At 42.3% G+C, this 20,487-nt stretch overlaps 1 protein-coding gene across 1 annotated transcript in view; it reads left to right on the top strand.

Annotated features, from left to right (window-relative positions):
- Window positions 1-20,487, top strand: part of UNC79 (unc-79 homolog, NALCN channel complex subunit) — a 159,252-nt gene that overhangs the window by 116,087 nt on the left and 22,678 nt on the right. Inside the window, exons 42-45 of the mRNA XM_045017008.1 lie at window positions 160-228; window positions 809-919; window positions 9,004-9,108; window positions 18,832-18,909. Coding sequence (XP_044872943.1) covers window positions 160-228; window positions 809-919; window positions 9,004-9,108; window positions 18,832-18,909 — 363 coding nt within the window. The remainder of the gene's footprint in view (window positions 1-159; window positions 229-808; window positions 920-9,003; window positions 9,109-18,831; window positions 18,910-20,487) is intronic.

Raw genomic sequence — 20,487 nt, 5'->3', positions numbered from 1 at the left:
GAGGGGACAATGCAGTCTATGATATTTATATTCACAGCATCCTGCTAAAGATAATTTAGAAGTGATGGTTTTTTGACTTCACCTATTGCATGTTTACGTCTGTCACCATTAAAAACAAGAGGTGTGCAGAGGAAGACACTAACTTTTCTTTTTCCACAGTGTTCTTTAGATTCCAGTTTAAGAATAATGATTTGCCTGTTGAAGATACCTACCACTAGTGCCACCCGGGTAAGTTCCAGAAATACACAACTCTTCTGCAACAGAGTTCTCCATCCTTCACTGTATTACAAATTTGTTCCTTATCGCCTGGCTAGGGAAGTATTATATGTGAGCATGAAAATTTGCAGTCTAGTATTCTATAGTGAATGATAGGAGCTTCAGAATCTAGGTTACATGAATGTGTGCGCGTGAATTTATAGCTTCCTAAAGGTTTGATGTTTTTCTAAAACAACAACTGTAATGATAAACTTTCCCAGAGTCTGATCCTGCAGCCCACTTACTAGTGCAATTCCTGTTGAGGTCAATGGGAGTTTAGTTTTTGTAAGCACTACCAGTAAGCACTGGTATCAAGTAAGCACTGGATTAAGGTGAAACTCTGTTTTCTATTCCTTTGCTTTTAATTTGTTTTATAAACATGAAGTCATATGTCAGAACAACCCTTTGTCTGAAATGGGGTATACCACAGCAACTTATCCTCTGAGTTAAAAATAAAGGTTCTGTTCCATTAAAGCGTTCCAGAACTTGAATGTCATTTATTTTTGCTGAATGATTCAGCTATTGATTTCCCTAAAATCATATTTCCTTGCAGAGTCTTCTTGAGCCGTTTTCAAAATTATTAAGCTTTGTCATTCAGAATGCTGTCTTCACTCTGGCCTACCTGGTAGAACTGTGCGGCTTATGCTACCGAGCCTTCACTAAGGTAACAATGAGCTGATATTTTCCCTTAGGAACAACTGAAAACGGAAGAAAAATGATTAGTTCCCTATGTGGGAAATGCATAGCTAAAAGCTGAAATCAATGTCAAGTCTCAGTCATGTCAGCAGTTTTAATATAGCTTGACTAATCAGTAATTTGGTTGATGCAGTGCCTATTGATAATATTGACTTTCATATTTCTGGTACAGGCACAAATAAAGGGAACTTCCTGTAGAGGTTGTGAGTACAGGATCACCAAGATACACCTTTGAAAATTCACTCCTGTATAGTTCATGTCTGGGCTTTGGGCATGATTTAAAAATATGTGAGAAAATGTAAATCCCGTCAAACATCCCCTAGCATGTGTGTTCAACCACACATCTCTGGCAGTCAAAAAATCAAAATATTTTGAAATTTTCCTATGGTTGGTAGCATGTCTTGACAGTAAAGTTCATAGGGAAGCAGCGTGGACTGATAGTTAGAGCAGAGGACTGGGAGTCAAGAGACCTGGGGTGCATTCTCAACTCTACCCCTGTTTGACCTTGTATGAATCACTCAACCTTTCTGTGCTTCAGTTACTACACATATAAAAAGGAGATGATAGGTGCCCACCTTTGAAAACTCTTTGAGATACTTGGATGAAAGTCACTCTATATGTACAAATAATAAAAAATTAGCCAAATGCATTTTTAGATCAGTTATTGACAAGAGGATACACAATACACAAACAGCAGAAAACAGATTTCCATAAAACTTTTAGCAGAATTCCATAAAGTCCATCAACTCAGTTGTTAAAGCAATAAACACAAGCCTTATCCAGCCTTAAAGTAGACTATTTCCCAATGTAGTCGTTATTATCATAACAATAATTAATACCAGGGAGAGCATTTCTTTCATAAGTAACTATATGCTTTACCAATTCAATATTACACACATACAGGAGGGATCACATTACCCTTCATCAGAATACAGCTACCTGTTGAAAGGGGATGCAGCATCCATAATAAAGGTAACATCAGTGTCACTCAGTAGTTTAATGACAAAAAAATAATTAAATCATTTTATCAGCTGAAGTGACGGGGGAACTTCAGATAGATGGAATTTGTCAGACACCCAGGTGAACGCTTGCAAAAAGTTGCTATCTCTAGTAACAAGTGGACAGTACCTTGGTTTTATGTGTCATGTAAAAGATAGAATCTCTTCCTTCGTAAAATCTATATCTGGGAAATCCTGTCCAGCCATTAGAAATAATTACTCCAAGGGCTGTAAATGATAGAAGGATGGGTCATGTGGAGTAAAGTCAGGAGTGTTGAATTGGTTCCCAGATCTGCCATAGACTTCTTAGTCAAGTCACTTAAAATCTCCATGCCTCGCTGGGACGGGGTGCGACTTACCACTGCGGTGCCTCCTGCTGGCTGACATGGTGATTAGCTCTGCTGGCCAGTGCAGCCTATTCTGATGGTGTCTCGCCGCCATCATGTCTGCTCCAGGACCCATGTCACTCCCAGAACCACGACATCTTCTTCATGAAACAGCCCCCTGGCTGTGCCACACTCTCTGTGCTCCCCCCCTTCTGGGGGAACGTACCACAGTCCAACGGTCCAGCCACTTCCTCAGTTACTTGTGGAGGTGAGAGGGGGACCCGGGCCTGCTCACTACTCCATATCTCGGCCCAAAGACCCTGTAGATGGCAGCCACGCTTTGCATCCCCTCCAACCTCTCAGCCTAATTCCCAGGACCACTTCCCCGCAGCCCCAGCACCATCTCCACCCTTATCTCAGGGCCTCAGCATGCCGGCAGTCAGCCCGGAGGTGGCTCTCACTCCCCTGGTCCTGCCCAGCACTGCTCTGTCCAAGGTGCTAGCTTTTCTCCTCCTGCAAGGTAGGAGCCTCAAGTTCCAGGGAGCAACTGAACCTGCCCTTCCCAGCAGCTATTCTTATATGGACATCTCCTCTTGGCTGCCTTTCACACAGCCTCCCTATGGCTCCTTTAACCCTTTATAGGCCAATAAGGGCCGGACACCCCATCACACTCGCTTTTCCAATCTTTACAATGGAGACAATGATACTTCCCTACCACACAGAGGTGTTCCGAGGCTGAATTCAGATACTGTAATGTATAGATAGTTTCTCATTTTAAGAAATGGTAGGAATTTATGCTATCTGAAAATATTTATCTGAAAATAATACTTGGCACTGTCAGTATAGCACACCTGAATCATTCTGTGTTTGGGCTGTGATAAAAGAATTTATCCAGAGCTACCAAAGCAAATCTTGGAGTGTATGAAATATCCAGGTCCCCTCACATACACCCTATTGCTACCTCAACTTCAGTTATTTCAACAAAGTTCTCTTTCTGGTGTGGATCTTGGTTAGCATTTTTCCCTTACATTTCTCAGTCACATATTCTAAGAATATATTGACTTATTTCATTACAAACAGGAAGCTTGGATTATATCTCTTGGTGAAAATTCCTGCTTGAATTTGTTAATGCAAACTGGTGACCCAGAATGGGATCGTTAGCAAATGTTTCTCTGCAATTTATACCCAGAAAATGCTTCATTTAGTAGAACTTCACGCTACATTATCCTTGCTATTGCTGAATCTTTATCATATGTTTTCATTAGAATTAGCAAATTTATGACTGCCTTTAGGAGAAACTTACCAGTTCAGCCCTCTGTGTTTCTTATATTGGAAATCCCTGTATCTAAAGGACTAATTTATCCGACAGAATACCATACAGGACTGCATGCTGGACAGAATACAATTTGTGAATCTTTAAACTATTCAGATTCACTTGTCCATGTCACAACTTAGGTTTGTCTGTTGGAACCAACCATAGCAACAATAGCATACTCAATCTATGTGTATGCTATGGGGTATGCAGTGTTGTTGTAGCTGTGTTGGTCCCAGGATATTAGAGAGAGAAGGTGGGGGTGAGGTAATATCTTCTATTGGACCAACTTCAGTTGGTGAGATAGACAAGCTTTTGAGCTACACCGAGCTCTTCTTCAGGTCAGGGAAAGGTATTCTGAGCATAAAAGCTTTTATCTCAAATGAACTCACACAGGAAAATGATAAAAGACAAAAACAACCTATCACCTGTGGTGAATACTTTTCATAAAACGATCACTCTGTATCTGACCGATCAGTCCTCATTCTCAAAGGAAACCTGCACAACACTTAAAAGATGAGCCTGGGAGCTTAAATTCATAACTCGGCTATACACTAAAAATCATGGACTAAACAGAGACACTGGATTTATGGTTTATTACAACAATCTGTAATCTACTAATTCTGCCTTTTTTGTCCTATGATGGCAACATTGATAGTGAGCCACTCTACCTTGAATGGTCACTTAGAACACATGCTAACTACCTATGTTAAACAATCTGTTCCACCTTCTGTTTAGCTGTGATGCTCAGAGTACTTTTCCTAGACCTGAAGAAGAGGTCTTTGTCTTTCCCACCAACAGAAGTTGGTCCAATAAAAGATATTACTTCACTTACCTTGTCTCTCTTATGCCATGAGCTGGTATTTATCCCTTTCCAAGGAGCAATGCATTCCTCCACAGCACGCATTTTAGAGGTCAAAGTTGTAGAAGTGGTCAGCATTTTTTATCCATCATTTTCCTAATCCTCTGTGGGAGAAATATCTCAATTTCTCTTGTCTTTATGTTTCCTGGGATTCACATCAATCTCATATTTCTTATCTGAGTTAATTTTCCACGTCACTAGTCTTATTTATCAATGCCTATGGTACTCTCATGCGAATAGCTCTGCCTCTGAGGATTGTAATCTCAATATCTTCAATTTCCCTCTCAGTCTCTTCGAGTCTTAAGTGGATGCTTTGTGGATTTCTTATCTCTTGCAGCCACTGAAGTTTGAACCCCAACTTAGCCTTTTATGAACATTTATAGGACTCGTATTAAGTAAATGTGGCATTGAACTGGACGTGACATCATCTTGCTATTGAAACTTTATGAACAAATTATAATGTGCCAGATCCTCAAGTGTTGTAATTTGGTGTAACTCCATTGAAGTAACAGAAAGATCAAGTTTGCTTTCCTGGCTTGTTTTGTGGGCTATGGACTATTCTACTCAGGAACTGAATACATTCTGGGGACTTTTTTTTGGCGTGAGGGTCATTAGAATTAATGATTAGGTAGACCTCCAAAGTTTCCACACCTATGACTCTCCAAGGTCACCCTGTCCACACATACCGCTGGCAGGGTTTATATAAGGCTTGCTAAGCAGCCTTTCCTTATATAGGCCCACTGCATTTTGTTGAGGGAGTGAGCTTCCATAGAACAAAGTTGAACAAGGCTGAATTCCAATCTCATTTATACCAGTTTTACACTTATGTAACAGCATTGGGCCTTATTCTCTTTTACACGACGGCCCCTTCACACCACTTGGCAGTGCGTGCGTTATTTGTATAATGTATACCAACAGAGTGGTGTAAAGGGCCTTAGTGAGAAAGGGAATCTAGCCCATGGACTTCAGTAGAGTGACTCCTGACGTACACTGGAGTAAATGAGAGCAGAATCCGGCCCATTCAGTTTTTAATTCAGATAGCTAAGAACTGTAGCTCTTTAGAGTATCAGTAAATCAGCCGGCATACATTTATTTTGCACTGCTGTGCTCACTTTCTAATATTGGGTATGGGCAGAGGAATTTATTTCAGAAATATACTTTCAAATGATGGAAGTTCTCCAGAGTTTATTTGTCTTGTTTGTGTACCCATGCCTGCTTGGTGTGGTGTGGTGTGGTGTCATCCTCTAGTGGTACCTAGCCCATCTAAAGATCGATGAGTCTGCTACAGCCTTGGCTTAGAGCCATGTGGCTTTTAGCTCATGCAGTAGAGGCTCATACACTAAGTGTCAGAGGTACCAAGTTCAATCCTGATGACCGAGGTCTGTTGGTGTTACATTTGCACATCATCCACAGATCTCAAAGTGCTTTATAAACATGGAGGACTAGAGCATGTGATAAAAAATCTGCACTGAGTAAAGGGTAGCGCTTTGTTGTATTGTCCTTAGAATAGTTTGGGAGGGAGATTGTGATTCACAGATTCTGTGGTTCCCCCACTGCTCTAGGGAGGGAGTAAACTTTACCAGGTCTATATCCAGAGCAGCATACACTGCCTGAAGTGCTCTTTGAGAAGCAAGATGGGTGACATCTTTTATTGGACTCACTTTTGTTGGTGAAAGAGAGAAGCTTTTGAGCCACACAAAACTCTTCTTCAGGTCTGGGAAAGGTACTCTGTGTGTCACAGCTAAATACAAGCTTGAACAGAGAGTTTAGCATAAGTGGTTAGCATGTATTCTGAGGGACGATTTAAGGTGAAGTGGCCCATAAATACCCCTGCAGTCATAGGACAAAAAGGGGGGATAGTGGTCTATAGTTTGTTGTAATAAGCCATAAATCCAGTGTCTCCTATTCAGTCCATGATTGTTAGTGTCTAGCAAAGTACTCTTTGTCTGTCTTTTTATTGTAGGGTTTTATGCTGCTGCTCATTACTTGGGAGGGTGGTGAAGCACTGGAATGGGTTACCTAGGAAGGTGGTGGAATCTCCATCCTTATAGGTTTTTAAGGCCTGGCTTGACAAAGCCCTGGCTGGGATGATTTAGTTGGGGTTGGCCCTGCTTTGGGCAGGGGATTGGACTAGATGACCTCCTGAGGTCCCTTCCAACCCTGATATTCTATGATTCTATGATAACTTGTAGTATCTGAATGCCTAGCACATAAAATCCGTAGCAGTAGCAAATCCCCTAGTCCAGTTTATGGAGTCTCTTGTTCTGCTCCCTTTTCAGGGTAAAAACTCTGGGGTATTTTTTGTTTGTTGATGATAGTTGATTTGTTTTCTACAGTTTTTCTTTCCTTTCCTTTTCTTTTTAAATTGTTTTTATTAGTGATAATGGTTTGGGGGTGGGGCCACTTTTGCAAAGACTAAGGTAACAATGCATAGAGCTGGTCAGAACATTTTCAGTGAAATTTCATATGATCGAAATATGCTGTTTTGTCAAAGGCAAAATGTTTTGGCTTCAACAAGAAAGTTTTTTGGGATTAAGAGAAAAGGGCTGTTGTGCTCCGTAGCCTGATGGTTAAGACACTGGTGTAGGAAGCTTCCTGAATCAGAGTGCTCTGGGATGATAAACTCTCCTTTGAAGCAGGCAGAGCAGGGAGGTGAACGCGGGTCTCCTGTATCCCAGGCCAGCACCCTACCCACCAGGACAGACAAACACCTCAGACGTTTTGACACCTCTTCCTCAATAAAAAACAGACATTTTGGTACAATGGCATTGTTCACTGAAACGTTCAAGAGGTTTTGGATTTGTTCCAATAAGGAATGAAAACAGATCTTGAAACCTTGAAAGTTGCTGTGCAATGGAATTGTCATCCACTGGCCAGCTCTACTGTTGTGAGTGTCATTCACTGGCCAGCTCTACTGTTGTGAGTGTCATTCACTGGCCAGCTCTACTGTTGTGTCATTCTTGCTATACTGGAAAGGCTTGTTCGAAGAGGAAGAGCTATGCAGCCTGCAGTGTTGGGGGTGGGGGGGTGGAGCCAAGACTCTTGCCAGTCCCTAGCTCGTTCGGCCGATTTCTCTCTCAGTTGCACTTACTACCTTGCATGGCTGCTGGTTAATGAAACCTCACAAGACTTGCGTGTGGTAGAGGCAAGTATTAATTGTACCCATTTACAGATGCCATAGAGAGATTAAAGCCCTGACTCAGTGAACACTTATGCACGTGCTAAATTTTACTAACATGAGCAGTCCTATGGACTTCAGTGGGGTTACTCTTGTACATAAATTAATCATTTCTGTAAGGGCTAGTCTACATTACTGTGCTATATCGGCGCAACTGTATCGATGCAGCTGCGCCACTGTAGCGTGTCTGATGAAGATGCACTAGGCTGATGGGAGAGCACTCTCACGTCTGCATAATTAGTACGCCTCAATGAGGGGTGAAAGCCATGTCAGTGAGAGAGTGTCTCCCGCTAACAAAGCGCTGGTGTGGATGGCGCTTAGGTCGATGTAACTTGCGTCATTCAGAGGGGGTGGCTTTTTCACGCTCCTGCATGATGTAAATTACATTGACTTAATCGGTAGTGTAGATGATCCTACAAACATTTGGGGTTTAAGGATTCAGTGACACCAAGGACTGGTGAATCAGTGGCGGAATTAGGGATAGGACTCCCTCATTCAAATTGCACAGTAGTGCTCAAACCCCCTTGAATTGCTAGTTTCAATAACAATTTACAAATTGGTTCCACGTATCCTATCTCCTAAAGTCACAAAATATCAGATTGAGATTTGTAATATCTTCGGCTAATCTCATCATCTGTCCCATCTCCAGAACTCGTGTTCTTGGCCTACATCTTCTAATCTCCATCTCCTAATCTTCCCTCATGTGCTTTAAAATGAGTTTCTGTTGCACTAGCTGTAGCTAAGAGGATTTTACTGTGGAAGTGGAAAAGTACTGCTTGGCTGATGAAGTCAGTATAGATGTCTGAGCTGGTTTAACGGAGACACTAATTTTGTGGGGAAAACAACAGAAGAATTCATGATCAAATTTGGAGGTTTTATGATAGGCTTAATGAAAGACTTATGCTACATGAGTCTAGTGCTAATTTTGCTCTTCTGATTCAGACCTAGCTACCGACGTCCATATTCTTTTTTTACTTTATAAGGTAGATCTACCATGTAGCTTTATATGTGCATAGATAGATTAAATGATATATCTATACTTTACATATAAAATATACAAACACACATACAGGGCCTGATGCAAAATCCACTGAAGACAATAGGAATATTTCCATTGACTTCAATGGCCTTGGATCTGGCCCATAGTATTGTATAAATGAATGATGCGTTATTTGAATGCTTTCTGGGAGGCAAGGACAAAGGTACACACCTCCATCTTTCTTTTCTCTTAACTCATTTTTTTAAAGTTCTCAATTAAAAACAAATGAAAAACAAATTGAAGCTATGGGGAGCGTTGTGGTGCAGTATTTGATATCAATGCACTTTAGGTGAATTTCTAGACACCTTCACTTATTTTATTTTTTTCTTCTGTTTAGGAAAGGGATAAGTTCTACTTGTCCCGCAGCGTCATCTTAGAATTACTGCAGGCCCTGAAGTTAAAGTCACCCTTACCAGATACGAACCTGCTGCTGTTGGTACAGGTACAGTAGATATGCCTTTAAAACTATTTCATGCTATCCACGTATTGTGGGTGCTCAGACCTCAGTTCAGCAAAGCACAGAAGTAGTGAGTCAGTCCTTCACCATTCCAAATAAAAGCTAAGTATGTGATATTAAGCATGTGCTTGTCCGAATTGGGGCCTTCAGAACTAAGGATAACATCTGAAAACATGGATGCCTAAATTTGGACACCTAAATTCATATTTATGCACCTAAACAAGTGGCCTGATTGTCAAAGGTGGTGATGACCCACAGCACTTTTGCTAATGCGCTGGGCTGCACATCCCATCTCAAAGGAATCTCAGCCTGCAGGGTTCATATCATAGCTCCACAGCTGTCCAGGTGATAGACTGTGATTAGCAAGGCATGCTAATGAGCGAAGATTCAATTTGCTCCTGCTTAGAGGAGCAGCAAAGTTGTCTCCGCAGCATGTCCGTCCAGGCCATTAAGGATCCTCCCCTAGTTGAAAGCATTCTTCTAACTTTGTAATGTAGACCAAGCCTAGGAAACATTTCTTCTCCTTGCTATTCTGCTGGCTCAAGACAGGATTTAGGCTGGGATTTTCAAAGGGATCTAAGGGAATTAGGCACTCAAATATCATTGAAAGTCCATGGGGGTTGGGTGCCTAACTCCCAGAGACTCCTTTGAAAACTCCAACTTTAATCAAAGAACTCTTCATCTATCCTAGCTACCTATGTGACTAAATTAGAGGTGAGCCTGAGTTGTGAAATGCAGAACTGGATCCAGACTTCTTTCAGGTTCAAGGGTGTGAGAAAGATCCAGTGTCCTTCTTTGGATCCCACTTGAACTGAAAATGAATTTTAAGGACTCCTGTGGAAGCAAACTGAAAAAACAAGCCATCCAGCAAAGACCACCTACTGAGGACCAGCAGTTTTGAACACAACCAGCTGGCAGTAGCTGTCCTCTGCAGTACAATGGACTCGCCAATGTTTGCATTAAATAGCTTTAAAATGACAAGGAGTCAGCACTGAAGTGACACACATGGCCCAAAGCAGGATGTTGTGCTCTGTAGATGCCCTCTTTGGGTCATTCACAATGTCCCGCTCATCACAGTGTTTTCCCCTTTTATCTGGCCAGTGGCGCACAGCGCATATATTACCTCTCCTGAGTCACACTGGTATATTAGTTGTAGAAAATAAGCAGTTGCTTATTGACAGAACAGTAAAATCAACAGCTTAAATTACAGAGCCATTAGAACAACTCTGAAAACAACTATTATAATAGCAGTATTGAAAAAACAGAGGTTTCTTTTTGTGTGAGGAAAAGTGATTTTATCCACTTTAATTAAAAATCAGAAATGTGCTTTTTAAACAGGGACTTCAGGTAATGTCAGCCAAAAACACAAAGTAATTCAAAAGGAGGAGACTGGATGGCTCAGAGAATTGTTAGTGTTCTTCAAAACACTGATCCAAATCCAGCCCGGAGTGGTAGTGACCAGAGTTACGATCTGATGGCTATTCAGTGCTTAGGACAGGCAAACTTTTTGGCCTGAGGGCGCATCAGGTTTCAGAAGTTGTATGGAGGGCTGGTTAGGGGAGGCTGTGCCTCCCTAAAAAGCCAGGCATGGCCTGGCCCCCGCCCCCTGCTTCTCACCCCCTGATGCCCCCCACCGCTCCCTGTCCCCTGACCGCCCCTGGAACCCCCATCCCTGACTGCTCCCCATTGCCCCATCCAACCTGTCCTCTCATTCCTGACTGTCCCCACCGGGACCCCTGCCCCATCCAACCACCCTTTCTCCCTGACCGCCCCCGGAACCCCTGCCCCTGACTATCCCCCACCACTCCCATCCAACCCCCCTCTCCTTCCTGACTGCCCCCCTGGCACCCCTGCACCCATTCAAACCCCCCTGTTCCCTGCCCTCTGACCACCCTGACCCCTATCCACGCCCCTGACCCCTGACCACCACCACGAACTCCCCTGCCGTCTATCCAACCCCATCTGCTCCCTGCCCCCTTACCGCGCTGCCTGGAGCACCAGTGGTTGGCGGCGCTACAGCTGCGCCGTCCGGCTGGAGCCAGCCACGCCACCGCGCAGCACAGAGCACCGGGTCAGGCCGGGATCTTCAGCTGTGCTGCCCAGCTGCCCAGAGCATTGTGCTGGTGGGGCGGGGCGGCGTGCTGAGGCTGTCGGGGAGGGGGAATTGTAGGGGAGGGGCTGGGGGCGAGCATCCCGGAGCAGGAGCTCAGGGGCTGGGCAGGAGGGTTCTGTGGGCCGGATGTGGTCCACAGGCCATAGTTTGCCCATCTCTGGCTTAGGGCCTGCTACGCTGAGGTTCCACCGCAGCTGTCCTGTTGTAAAATCTCCCGCGTAGCCGCTCTATGCTGACGGGAGAGAGGTCTCTCATCAGCATAATTAAACCACACCCAATGAGCAGCAGTGGCTACATTGGCGGGAGATGCTCCCCCGCCGTTATGGCGCAGTCCATACTGGCACTTTTGTTGGTGAAACTTATGTTGGGCAGGAGGGTGTTTTTTCACACCCCTGGCTGACACAAGTTTTACCGATAAAAGTGCCAGTGTAGACATAGCCTGGCTGCCACTGCATCGCAGCCTAAGCAGTTCCAACTTTTCCACATTGTTGTATCTATGCACTTCAGTCCTGGGGCTACCTCGACCGGTGACAAGATAGTTTCATCTCCATAGCCGATTCAAGCTGGATTTCCTCTGCTGAGACTGCCGGAAAGGGTGTCAATTAATAACCGGTTTGGTGGTTAATGAGGTCATGACTTGTCCGCTAGGAACTGGACAGCCTATCTTGTGTAAGGCGCAACCACCTATGCAAGTGCCTGATCCAGGTAGGGTCTGAGTGCTTTCTAAGGGCTGGGAAGAGGACCCAGAGCCGCTGACTCAGTCCCATGCTCCAGCTGCTAAACAGAACTCCCTCTCGTCTACTTGTAAATATATAACTACAATTGCTGCCAACCCAGCACTTTCTCCATACACTAAATTCACAGAAACACCCTTGAAAGTAATCCGCTAGTAACATCACATTTATTAATTTTTAATAAATGTAATTAAAATTTTAGATTTACTTCAATATCCTTGAAATGAGGAGATGTCTCATTTCACCACTTCAGTGCAGAGAAGTCTGTAGAAAATTCATATTAATTGTATTATCTTATGTTAATCAAACCTGTGGCAGGGGTAGCGTGAAATGAACACAAAGACAGTTTTCATTTTCACAAAGGTACCTGCAGACCCCCCCCACCTATTAACGTGTATATACACCGCTCCATGTGTGATGCATAGAGTACACTGGGATTCACTCCAGATGATCGAGATAACGTGGGGGCTCGGAACACTTTATTTTAATGATAGAGCAAGCGTGGGCTGAATAACAAAGGAATTACTGGAATGTACATTCAACACCCACATTCATTCCAGATTACTCACTGCCATCAGCATTACTGATGACATACATACTAAATGTGATGAGAATCATTTTTTCACACTTTACTAGGAGAGTGATAACATTTTGGCCAAATTATGCCTGGCTGGGGCACAGGTGTCCTGAGTAGGTTGGAAGAGGTACAGGGAGTCTCTTCCTCCAAACAGCCCCTGCAAGGGACAGCTATAATGCGTCTGCTTGTCCTCTCCAGCAGTATGCAAAATAAACACCATTTTAAAAAGCAAATACGCACTTCACCTTGCTGATTTAATTGGCAAGTAGAGCTTAGTTTGAATGATTCCTTACAGCACTTTGTAAAGGGTGTTCAGCCTAGTACTGTTGTCCAGCTGCTGTGTGCTGCATAGGGATAGACACCACCAACCCCACACTACAATGCTCCCTTTGGCTTGTGCAGCTCTGCCAGCTCCCCCAGGGCAGGGCTGACATTCACCCCTAGTGTGGAGCACTTTTAACTCGTCTGTCACACGGAGCACCCCCTCATGGCCATGTGTGGCTCTGCAATGCCTTGCTCCTGTTTTCCCCTTCGGGACTCCTTAAACAATACTCGCGCAGTCTTGCTCAATCGCAGCACTGCCTGGGGTCTGATTTTTTTTTTAATTAAACTAACAAAGTTCCCAGAAAGAAACATTTTAAAATGTTCCCCATCTCCCTGACGTACTGTCCCTTCCTTGGGGACCATTGCAGGAGGCTCTCTCTCCCTGCAGCTTCACTCTGCAGTCCCCATCTAGCTCTGCTTTTCCTTTGAGCTTTCTTTACTCTCACTCACAGGCTTTATCTGCCTAGCTCCCCCCAGCAGTCTCCCGAGTTTCCCCAGGTAACTGGCACCTGCCTCTGGCAGTCTCAGCTACTCTGTCATCCACACCCCTTTCCCCTGCCCCCTTCTTCTGTTTTATGGTGAAGCAGACTCACTTGCTGAGTCTAAGACGGCCAAACATTGGACACCATAGATAATTCAAGAATTAAAGTCTTTCACCTTTCCCCTAGTCTTAAAGAATTGCAGTGCTGCTTTTTTTTTACTAGGGCCCCATTTTCCTGAGGCTCTTACTAAGCATTACAGTGAAAATGTTAAGGCCTCTAAATTTTTCATATAAATACCCCCTTTTGATGGTAAACTCTTGGTGTTCCCAAAGGAGATGATCAGCTGTTTCCTGGACCTTGCATCTTTATGTTTGTTTATTAGAAACAAATGACTATTTAAGCCACAATGGCTAGTTAAAATTATAAATGGAACCACTTTACTCTTTCTCTCAGGGCCTTGGAATATATCAGCATTTTCGACTCTTGGGTGTATTTCACGGAATCTTTTCCCCTTTGTTTCTTGTGCCTATATTTCCTGCCATTCCTCTCTTAACTCATTTTAAATTAGATTATTAAACTTCAGTTTACTTAAGGGGATTTCTAAACCAACTTGCTTGTGTTTGACAGCATTTTTTGTCACTTTGTCTGCCTGCTCAATATCCACCACCTCTGCATGCGCTGGGATCCATGCTGTTACTATGATTACACCCGTGTCAATTCTGTTAACAGTAATAATTCATTAAGCATATTATTTCTGCTGTCTGAAGTGCCATTTCTGATTGCCAGTAATCATGATAAGGAATCAGACAGGATGACCACGGTGGCTGGGTGCTCAGCTATGACCCAATTTAATGCCAGCATTATCCGTGCCAGGTTAGCTGTCAAAGTGGTTACAAAATTTGATAGCCGTACAGCTTTTTGTGTGAAGGGCCACAGAATGCTGCTCCCATTCTTCCTGTTCTTCCATCTTTGGAGCCATCAGTATACATTAGGCATTAGCATCCCCACTTATCACAAATGGATTGATTTGCTGTATCCTGCATATTTAACACTCCTTTTCCTCTTTGAAATTCATTATACAGTTCTGTATCTACCTCAGGAGGTGTAATTTTCCAGTTAGAATCATAGATTATTAGGGTTGGAAGGGACCTCAGAAGATCATCTAGTCTAACCCCGTGCTCAAAGCAGGACCAATCCTCAAATCCCTAAATGGCCCCCTCAAGGATTGAGCTCACAATCCTGGGTTTAGCAGGCCAATGCTCAAACCACTGAGCTATCCCTCCCCCCAGTTGTAATGCATTTCCCCAAAGCTATAGATTTTAACCTCTTTTGGGTTTTTGTTTTCACTAATTCTTTTGTCCACTCTTTAACCCTACTGAGATGAGGCATTCTGAGTTTTTGCCCTACCTGTTGACCCCTTAACACCCAGCATGCATCATATATTAGCTTAGTGTTTCCGTCTTCACTGTTTCCAATGACTTTAGCCCAAAAAGTTAAGTCTCAAACCTTCCCTCTAAACGTAAGAGGCATTTCACCTGCAGCTATCTGCAGTACACACAGCGGCATTGTGATGAAGGCACCACAAGCAATTTGCAACACTTGAGCTTGAATTGAGTCAAGTTTTCCCAAATTTGTTTTTGATGGTGCATGGGATGCCTTGCACCCATACTCAATAACTGCGGCCTTTTACATTGGAATGACCAAACTCTTCTCAGCTGGGGCTCAACTCATAATCAGGCTTAGCCCCAGTCTCTCCAACCTATGGGCAAGCCACTCTGTTACATCCTCATTGACTTTAATGGGAGCTGAGGGGAGAGAACCCTTCTGAGGAGTCACTCAGCACGTCTAAGGATTGGGCCCTAGTTTCTTCAGTTGTTGTTCTGCATTATGTTAAGCAGAGATTTGTTTATCTGAAAGGTCCAGTAATTCAGAAAGAACAAATCTGTACTGCTGTAGTTCTCAACTGTCACTCTTAGAAAAGTTGAAGGTTTGACTTTGGCCTAGAATTTAGTCATTAACTGAATGTGAAACATGCTTGTCTACTGTAGCGTATTATTGCTTTCATTTTGTTACTGGTCTAAGTGAAGAGTTTGGCAGGTAGTTGTGGTCATATTAACATTTCACAAATGATTGTTTGCAGACTCGGAAACTGTTGGTTTAGACTCTTATAATGTAGTTTCCCAAATTCTCTGGGTTCCTCAGTATTATATTCTCTTCCCTCTGTTTTTTTGTTTTACGTGTTGATCAACATTTATATCCAAATATTCAAATTAATTAGTGAAACTTTCCATTAGGGTTAATTGTATTCTGAAAATTGATAGTCACAATATCAGTATAAGCATCTATTTAAGCACGGTTTTTACATTTTGATGATTTATTTATTGCAAGGTTTCTTGGTGGTGGTTGTTTTTTTTGCCTAGCATCCAAATTTTGTTCAACCGAGGATAACACTGAAATCTTGCCAGGAGCCAATGGCCATGCCTGCTTTGCAGCCCCCACACCATATCTTCTTTATGGAGGTGTGGCCCAGGCAGATTGTATAGGAACTGCTGCTTCTACTAGCATTTTAAATCCCAAGGGCTTGATTCCGTCCTCCTTGCAACAGTGTAAGTCTGCATTACCTCTGTGGAAATCAGTGCAATTAAAGCAGTGCAGGAGAGCTCAGAATCAGGCTGATTGTTTCATTTCTTTTTAACTTACATGTTTTATTATTTCCCCTTTTTAACAACAAGACCCATGAGATGGCACCCATTCTGGGCCAGACCGTAAACTGATGTATATCAGTGTAGCTCTATTGACTTCAGTGGAACCATGCTGATTTACACCAGTTGAGGATCTAGTCCTCAGAATTTAATCATAAAGCATAACTGACTGAAATGATCAAAGATGAAGGTCACATGTTAAGATATTTCTCGCAAATATTTTTTTAGAACTCTGAGCATGAACAGATGGATATTTACCCACCCACATTCAGCAGACATGTCCATTTATCCATTACCCAACCACTTTCTCTCAATTAGCAGACAATGTTAGGAAGAGGTCCAACATATATTTCCCATCCTTTTGCAATGTGACCCTGTGTATGACTGGTACTAAATCCATTGCCAGTGGCATCTTGATTCCTCATAGTACACCTCTACCTTGATATAATGCTGTCCTCGGGAGCCAAAAAATCTTACCGTGTTATAGGTGAAACCGCGTTATATCGAACTTGATTAGATCCGCGGGAGCACGCAGCTCCGCCCCCCCGGAGTGCTGCTTTACCGCGTTATATCCGAATTCGTGTTATATCGGGTGGCGTTATAATGGGGTAGAGGTGTATTTGTAGGGAGTTAATATGAATGTCAGTGAGTTGAACTGGAAATAAGAAATTTTAGTATTGAGCATTGGTTTGGTTTATCCAGCCCTTCTTCCCTGCAGTTTAGCTCTGGAAAGATCCTTGCAGCTGCAGGCCAGATGGTAACCAAAATTATAAACTAAAGAGGAGCTAATTGGGCATTACAAACTTTATGGATTGCGTTAGCCATTGTTCTTGTTTATATTAATCTTTGTGCATAACTCACCCCATTGAATACTTTGCATTTAGTATGTTAACAGGATGCTAATAAGGCTTTTTTGTTTTAAGGGAAAATAATATTTAAAATCAACAATGTTTCACTTTAGCAGATGTTCTCAGTTGACTTGAAATTACTGAATATTGACACAATATTTTACCTATAGCAATGCACATAACCTACCATAATGTGTTAGAAATACCTGGCCAGATTCTCTAGTGAGTACAGCAGGAAATGTTCAGCAGACAATTCCTCTGGCACAGGAGAACTTCCTACTGGCATATCTTCTCAGAGTAGGGGATGTGCCAAGGGTGTGTTGGGGGGGCATGTCAGGAGTATGCCTGTCCTCCACTGGTATAGGGTCCCTTAAGGTTCCTCCATCTCTGGCATAATTTAGAGCAGCCTAACAGCTACTCTAAATATCACTGCGGCTGGTGCATACCATAACTGCTCCCAGAGGCCTCCTTCTTCCCTCCATATGCCAAATAGAGCTCTGGCACAGAATAGATTCTGACCAACCATGACTGAAATGGTATGGGTCACATCATGATCTCTCTTCAATATAAATTGGAACCACTGTCTTTACTCTGGTGTGAAACTAGTGTAAATGGGATCAGAATCATGCCGTGTATATGGGGATACCCTGTCTGAATGTTACCCTACACATATCTTTTTCTCTTTGTGGCATTTATCCCCAAAGAACAGATTGATGTCAAAGATCTAAGTTTACTGTTTGAGTGTTTCCAAGTCTTGGTATATAATACGAATGTTCTAATTAAAATATATTGCAAAAGATCTAGGTCATGGGAGATTGACTAGAAATGCAGCTTCGGGCACTGCAGGGGACATCTGGGGCCAAGATTGAGGACAATCAGTGGTGACAATGGTGCCAGACTTGTGTGTCAAACGGTTAATAGATATATTATGTAGTTTGAGGCTGCCCAAATCAGTGAAACCACAACATACACTGAGGAAGTCCAGGTTGACACCTCAGCTTGGGAACCTTGCTTCTGTGTCTGCTCTTTGGGGGATGACATACTGCATCTCTATGGACAGAAACTACAAGAATTGCTCAAGTACAAGGACAATGTTTGTTAGGATAGTAAAAACTCTCTTGGGCCGGGATCTCATCATCTTGTCTGAAAAGTGTCTAGCACAGTGTTGGAGATATATAAAGAATAAACAACAACATTAAAAGGCCTGGTGTATGAATACTGTGGACATCAGTGGTTTTGGGGGCAGGGGAATTAAAAGTAAATGGAAGTGTAAAAATGGAATCAAGAAAAACAAGGAAAAATTAAGCATGATAATGTTCAATGAGAGCTGCTCTAGATTAACAAGAATTTATTGGGATTGATTCAGGGATCAGTGGGTGAAATTCTATGGCCTGTGTTATGCAAGAGGTCAGACTAGTTGATCATAATGGTCCATTCTGAATTTAAAATCTATTAATATAATTCATCCTTAGTGTAACTCCAGTGATAGAGTTCTCCAATAGAGATTCATGAAAGTTGAATATTGCCCATTGATCCATCCTCCTTTACTCCTGAAATCAGTCACATTAAGAAGAGCCCGTTGAGGTTATTTGGAGAAATGCAAAAGAGTCCTGTTGATTACAAATATATTTAGGTTTGATTGAAAACTTCCTATTTTATCTTATATTTTTCTTCAAACCATTAGTGCACAAATCAGCATATATATGTCAATTCATATACTTTAAAGTCAGTTTTTCTATCTGATGAATTAACTTGTTTATAACTGACAAACTAGCTTTTTAATAATGGCAGGAGCTCTTTTGTAGCCAAAAGCAAGTTGCCACAAAAGTCAGCAAAAAGAGATCTGAGCTGAGTTTAATAAAATCATAAATTACTTTTTGATGTCTTCAGTCTCCTACAAATATAATTCATCTTTAATTTCTTATTAGTTTGTTTGTGCAGATGCTGGAACAAAACTAGCTGAGTCAACAATCTTGCATAAACAGATGATTGCATCTATGCCTGGAGTAAGTACTGAACCACACTCCATCTCTTTGTTTCTGCTTTTTTTAAAATGATGTCTCACACAGTTCTGATGTTCAGATTGTTTCATGGAAATGTCCTTTCTCTTACCTTTGTTTCTCTTCTGGCTTACCAGGGCATTGAAGATAGAAGCTTGGATGATTCATTTTTATAGAATGTTGAGAAAAATTTAAAGTAACACAACATGATCCTGCAGCCTCTACTTTATATGAGTACTCCTTACTCACATGACAAGTCCCATTGACTTCAGTGGGGCTTCTCACTCAAGTAGGGGTTACCTTGCTAGTCTCCAGAAAACTGAATTGGAGAGCAGACCAACTGAATGCCCCAAAAGATGTCATAGGGGAGGGAGAGTTCAGACCATTGCCCCCACTTTCCCAAAAGAAAGACACAGGTAAAGAAGGAAGTTAAATAATCCTGTAAGGTATTCAGATTTATCATGCTGGGTGTAGCACAAATACCAGTAGATAGATAGGGTCTTGGGCCTGTCCTTAGTCATCCCAAGTCTGCTCCAGGATTTGCAGACTGCTTTTCTATGTGCAAGTCTCACCAGCTCTATAGATGACCTAACAGGTCTTTTCTGTATCTAACTTCTGTGATTCTATGACTTTTAACTCCAAGCCACAATGATAATTTTCACCTCTCCTAACAGAAACTGTGAATTGTATTTTGATCAAAGTAGCCAGATTGCTCTCGATATAACAAGACATGGAATAAATTGATCACTTTAGAAGAACTAACAGAAGAGAAAGTTGTTCTGCTGTTTGAATGCAACATATTACTGCCAAAAGAAACTGAATACATAGTAGGAGAGAAGTCTCTTGCAATAGAGGTTTATTATTCAGGAGGTTTGAACACAATGCCTTTTAGAATTCCATCACTCAGTTTAAAAGAACCAATGTGGAATCCTTAGTCCACAGAAACTGGATGGAGGACACTCTGACAGGGCTGCCAGTGACCTTCTTTTACTGTTTGTTATCCTGTCAAGAGAACTGACAGGCTTAGCATTTGAACAGGCAGGAAGTGTTATAGTTCAGCACCGTGTAGATTTATATTAACATAGAAAAATGATAAATACTTCGGTCAGCTGCTTAAATATAGAATTTGAGCAGATTCTCAAATTTCAGCAACTAAAACTCACGGCTGAATAGTTTTAGGAACAAAAACAACACTGGCTGTTACTCATGCTCAGTAAAGGGTGATCAGTTCATAGAATCATAGAATCTCAGGCTTGGAAGGGACCTCAGGAGGTCATCTAGTCCAACCCCCTGCTCAAAGCAGGACCAACCCCAACTCAGTCATGTTTAGGATGTAGACCATTTACTAGAGGGGTCAAAGAGGAATATTCTTTCCCAATGTACAGTATTGCATTACAGGCCAGGTGCATTATGACTTCTTGTCTTCTTTTAAAGCTATAGGTATTGGCCACTCTTGGAAGCAAGATATGAGATTTGATAAAACAACGATGTCATGTAGTGCAGTAAGTGTATTGGACCCAGCATAATCCTGAATTTATAGAAGTTTGATTTTCAGAGGTGCTGAGCAGCCACAGCTCCCACAGA

The sequence above is a fragment of the Mauremys mutica genome, chromosome 4 (assembly GCF_020497125.1).
Source record: "Mauremys mutica isolate MM-2020 ecotype Southern chromosome 4, ASM2049712v1, whole genome shotgun sequence".
Taxonomy (NCBI): Eukaryota; Metazoa; Chordata; order Testudines; family Geoemydidae; genus Mauremys; species Mauremys mutica.
This window is presented reverse-complemented; position numbering and strand designations above follow the sequence as displayed.